This window comes from Zosterops lateralis (assembly GCF_965231275.1).
Source record: "Zosterops lateralis genome assembly, chromosome: 22".
Taxonomy (NCBI): Eukaryota; Metazoa; Chordata; class Aves; order Passeriformes; family Zosteropidae; genus Zosterops; species Zosterops lateralis.
The window spans coordinates 6,880,076-6,885,075 of NC_139782.1; the positions used below are offsets into that span (position 1 = coordinate 6,880,076).

The window sequence follows — 5,000 nt, forward strand, 5'->3', positions numbered from 1 at the left end:
AGGAATCCTTCTGATTGCAAAACTTAGGATTTATTTTCCTTAGGAATCCTTCTGATTGCAAAACTCTCCCCCCACCCTCAATTTCTTACCCCAATCCTTTCCAATTATCCAGAATTAATGCCGTAAAGTCCAGTCTTATCTTTTTTTTTGTTTGTTTTTTTTTGAAGAGGAGCTCGTCCTTGCTCATTCTCGAACAAAATGAAAAAAAAAAATCTATTTCAAAGAGTTCCTTTATTGAAACACCTGTTTTTTGGGGTTTTTTTTCTCTTTTCTTTTTTTGGAAGTCTTCGACACAGCCACACACACACCCACAGACCGACGGGATACAAACAACTTTGGCATTATAACTTTTTCTTTTTTTTTTTTTAATATTTTGTTACAAAACTATTTCTCCTTTAATTTTTTTGTTTTGTTGGTTCGTTTCTTTTTTAAAAAAAAAAAAAGTTTCTCAAATAAAGGCATTTTTTTTAAAGGAGTAAAAATACAAGCCGAGAATCCCATATTGAAATATATGGGATATATTATCCCATATCCCATATTATTGAAAATAATAAATAGCACGTTCATAGCGAGGTCCTTTTCATCCTTTCCGCTTAAATCTGATTTTTTTAAAAAAAAAAATAATAATAATAATAACAGAAGGGCTCCATACAACGGAACCGAGGAGAGTTATTTTTTTTTGTTGTTTTGGAGATGGAGAAAGACTGGGAAAAAAAAATTCACCAAGGCCTCCAGACGGATTCGCTGCGCTCTCCAATGGGACTCCCAGCCTGGGACACCGACCCGATGCTGCCCCCAAATGATGTCAAACCTTGGACTGGGGACACCGAGGGAGCTGTGGCTGCTCCTCCTCCTCCTCCTCCTCCTGCTGCTGCTGCTGCTGGCAGCGGCACGTTGGCGTTGGCGTAGAGCGGGATAACCGGTCCGGAGGCTGGAGGAAAAGCCGGGTTGGGGATGAGGAAAGCCAACTGCCCGTCCACCAGCTGGAAACCGCCGTAAACTTTGGGCGACAAAACCTCGGCGGGGTTGAGCTTGCAGGGCACGGGCAGAGCTCCAGCCGTGCCCGGGGGCAGCGCGACCTGCTGCTGCTGCTGCTGGTGCTGATGTTGAGCCAGATGTGCGGGCTGGGCCGGGGGAGGCGGAGGAGGGCCCGGGGGGTAGTTCATGGCCACCATCTGGCCCAGGCAAGCCGAGAGGTGGCTCAGCAGCCGCGTGCGGACGTCGGCGTTGACGCCCTCGCAGGTGGACAGGAAGCGGGTCACCTCGTTCATGCACTCGTTGAAGCCGGCCCGGTATTTGCCCAGGACTGTGGGGTCGGCGCTGAGAGCAGCTGTGGAGGGTGGGGAGGGGGAGGAGGGGGTGGGAGGTGAGTGGTAGGGCTGGAGAATTGGCCCCAGTATCCTGTCCCCAGTCCTGGGTGTGTCTGGAGCCTGGCTGCCAGTCTTCTGTCCCTAATCCCGGATCTGGAGCCTGGTTCCCAGTCCACTGTCCTTAATCCTGGTTCTGGAGCCCGGTTCTCCGGTCTACTGTTCTTAATCCCAGGTCTGCAGCCTGGCTCCCCCATCCTCTGTCCCTAATTCCGGGTCTGGAGCCTGGTTCCTGGTCTTCTGTCCCTAATCCCGGGTCTGGAGCCCGGTTTGCAGTCCTCTGTCTCTAATCCCGGGTAACAGCCCAGTTCTCGGTCTTCTGTCCCTAATCCCAGACCTGGAGCTTGGTTCCCAGTCCTCTGTCCCTAATCCCGGGTCTGGAGCCCAGTTATTGGTCCACTGTCCCTAATCCTGGTTCTGGAGCCCAGTCTTCTGTCCCTAATCCTGGGTGTGGAACCCAGTCCCAGGTCCCCAGCCCCTATTCTGGAGCCTGGTTCCCTGTAAGGAGCCCCATCCAGGTCTCCTGTCTCCAGCTCCTGTTCTCCGCCCTCAGTCCCAGTCACCGGGTCAGAGTCCGGTTCCCGGTGCCCTGCCTTGGGTCCGGATCCCTGACCCCTCATCCCCAGCTCCCGGTGCAGACCCTGGTCCCTCATCCTCAGCTCCCGGTGCAGACCCCGATCCCCATCCCCAGTCCCCCATCCCCAGTGCAGACCCCGACCCCGGTGCCCTGTCCGGTGCCCGGTGTCCTGTCCGGGGCCAGCACTCACCGGTCATCTGTGCCCGCTGCAGGTTCCGCAGGTGTTTGACGGTCATCTCCAGGATGTCCGCCTTCTCCAGCTTGGAGTGCCGGGAGCTCTGCGGGACAGGAGCGGGGGTCAGGGCTGGACATCCATCCATCCATCCATCCATCCATCCATCCATCCATCCATCCATCCATCCATCGGTGTGTCCCCCTGCTGTATCTCCCCACTGTCTGTCCCTCGCTGTGTCCCCTCAGTGTGTCCCCCCAGGTGTGTCCCCCCGCTGTGTCCCCCTGGTGTGTCTCCCCCAATGTGTCCCTTGGTGTGTCCCCCCAGTGTGTCCCCCATCTGTCCCCCCTCAAACCCCACTCACATCCTTCTTGAGCGCGTCCAGGATGAGCGTCTTGAGCTGCCCCAGGCTCTCATTGATCCTCGCCCGGCGCCGCTTCTCCATGATGGGTTTAGATGACTGCGGGGAGGGAAGGGGGACAGCAGAGCCGGTCAGAACCCCCGCACAACCCCGGGGACCCCCAAACACCTCATTATCCCCCCTCCCCATCCCAACCATCACCGACCTCAGCACGGCCGCGGGCTTGTCGCCATCCAGCTCCAGCGCCGCTGCGCCCCGGCCGGCACCCTCCTCCTCCTCCTCCTCCTCCTGCTCCTGCTCCATTTACCTTCCTGTGCTCGCTGGCGCTCCGCGGCTTGTCCGGCGTGTGGCTGGCGCTGGCGGGCGCGCCGGCCATGGGCGAGGCCGTGCCTTTCTCCATGCCCGTGTCGGCGGGCATGGCTGTGCCCGGGGCGAGGCGGGGTGACACAACCGATGGCGGCGGATGGAGGGGCGGGTTATCTGTCGGTCTGTCTGTCTGTCTGTCCTGTCGATCTGTCGGTGGATCTGTCGGTGTCGCCCCCCCCCGCCCCTCAGCCCGCCCGTCCCTTTTATAGCCCCGGCCCCGCCGGCCCCGGCGCCCCATTCGTGTGAACCCGCCGCCGCCGCCGTTCCCACACTCCCGCCCGCCCAATCAGCGCCCGGCGCCCCGCCAGCCCCGCCTTCCCATTGGTCCTCGCCTCACGCAACCCCGCACCAACCCACGCTCGGCTCCCCTCACGGAGGTCCCGCCCCGTCACGCGCGCGGGGAACGCCCCCTCCCCCCCCTCACCGCCCCCTCAGAGGGGCCCACGTGGGGTTGAGGAAGGAGGAAAAAAATGGAGGGCGGAGTGTGAGGTGAGAGGGAACGCGCCGGGCGGGCGGCCGGGCGGGGCTGGCCCCGGGCACCGCCACCGCCGCTCTGTCCCCGGTCTGGCCCCGCCGAGCTGTGACAGGCGGCCCCGGGGGCGGCGGCGGCGGCTGGCGCGGCACGCGAGGCCAACGGGGCGGGGCGGTGGCGGCGGCGCGGGGCGCTCTGGGCTCCCATTGGCTGGCGGGGGCGCCGCTGTCAATCAAACCCCGTTCTCCCTCATCCATCAATTCTCCCCATTCCCATCCCCATTCCTATTCCCATTCCCATTCCTCCTTTCCCTCCTCCTCCTCCTGCTCCTGCCGCCCGTTCTCCCCGCCGGAGCACGTGCCGGAGCGCTGCCGGCTCCATGGGAAAACCCCGCCCCGCCCGCGGCAGCCGCACCGCCCGGGGCCCGCCGCCTTCCGCCGCTTCCCCCGCGGGCCCCGGGGCCGGGCCTGGCCCGCCTGTGGGGGAGCGGGATGTGAACGGGGGGGTGAATCCACAGAGCTTTCTCCCACCTTACCCGGTGATACTCCGGGACCTTCCCGGTTTACTGGGGCTGGAAGGCTTAGGACCCCCTCCCTGGAGCCTTGAGGAACCCCCATTCTGACCCTCTGGCCTTTATTTCTCCCCCAGTTCTTCCCTCCTGCAACCCTCCCAGGTCAAATCCCAGTGTGGGTTCTCCTCCCACCCCAGTGAGGTTTTGGTACCCCAAGACCCCCCGGTTTACCGGGGCTGGAAGGGTCAGGACCCCCCTAAAGTCTTGGGGGACCCCCAATCTGACCCTCTGGCTTTTATTTCCCCCCAATTCTCCCCTCCCGGGGCAAATCCCGGTGTGGGGGCTCCTCTCACCCTGATGCTGCTCTGATACCCCAAGACCCCCCTGGTTTACCCGGTCAGAAGGCTCAGGACCCCCCAGGAATGATGAGAGACCCCCCAATGTCACCCCCTCTCTGTGACCCCCTTCTCCCTTTAGCAAACCCCAAACCCTCCCCCAAGCTGGGGGGTCCCACAGAAAATCCCTTTAATGTGGCCCCGCCGTCATTAACCGACCTGCTCCTGGCTAATTTCAATCCCGGCCTATTTTTTTATTATTATTTTTTTTTTTTTCCAGGCAATGCGGCCCTGGTGTGAAAAGCTGGCTGCTGCTGCTGCTGCTGCTGCAGGCTTTTAATCTTTTAATAATCATAAATTGGGAATTAGCTCTGCACAGGCTGCAGCTGAAAAATCGGGAAGATTCCTCTCCTGGAAAAACGCTGCTCCTTTTTTATTTTTTTTTTTCCCTCTCCCTCTCTTTCCTCATAATCTGAAGGATAAAAATGAGATTTTTTTTTTTTCCCTCTCTTTCCTCACAATTTGAAGGATAAAAATAAGAATTTTTTATTTTTTTTTTTTTTTTTTTTTTTGGAGGGGAAAACTCTCAGGAAAAACACGTCCTGAAAACCCTGAGGGAGACCCGGCTGAGTTTGTGGGAATTCTTTGGGGGAGGAGAAAAAAAGGGGAAGGACACGTGGAATTTAATCCCCATTGTTGGCCCAAATCCTGCTCGAATCCTGAATTCCTGCAGTGAATGAATCCTGCCCGGGGGAAAGAGGGGAGAGGAAAGGGAAGGGGAAAGGGAAGGGAAGGGAGAAGAGGGAGAGAATCCAGGGAAGGAAGGAAGGAAGGAAGGA

General features: G+C 58.5%; 1 protein-coding gene and 1 long non-coding RNA gene across 3 annotated transcripts in view; one reads left to right on the forward strand and one right to left on the reverse strand.

Annotated features, from left to right (window-relative positions):
- Window positions 1–3,019, reverse strand: part of HES4 (hes family bHLH transcription factor 4) — a 3,350-nt gene extending 331 nt beyond the window's left edge. Inside the window, exons 1-4 of one of the 2 annotated variants that reach the window (XM_083876745.1) lie at window positions 2,785–3,019; window positions 2,481–2,576; window positions 2,135–2,222; window positions 1–1,330 (exon numbers count right to left, since the gene is read on the reverse strand). The exon at window positions 1–1,330 is cut by the window's left edge and continues 331 nt beyond it. In XM_083876745.1, coding sequence (XP_083732871.1) covers window positions 720–1,330; window positions 2,135–2,222; window positions 2,481–2,576; window positions 2,785–2,895 — 906 coding nt within the window. In that variant the 5' untranslated portion in view covers window positions 2,896–3,019 and the 3' untranslated portion in view covers window positions 1–719. Of the gene's footprint in view, window positions 1,331–2,134; window positions 2,223–2,480; window positions 2,577–2,682 lie in introns of both variants that reach the window. The other variant, XM_083876744.1, reaches the window with a different exon arrangement.
- Window positions 3,020–3,288: 269 nt separating this feature from the next.
- Window positions 3,289–5,000, forward strand: part of LOC310918137 — a 12,769-nt gene continuing 11,057 nt past the window's right edge. Inside the window, exon 1 of the long non-coding RNA XR_014591598.1 lies at window positions 3,289–3,332. This is a non-coding gene — a long non-coding RNA (uncharacterized lncRNA). The remainder of the gene's footprint in view (window positions 3,333–5,000) is intronic.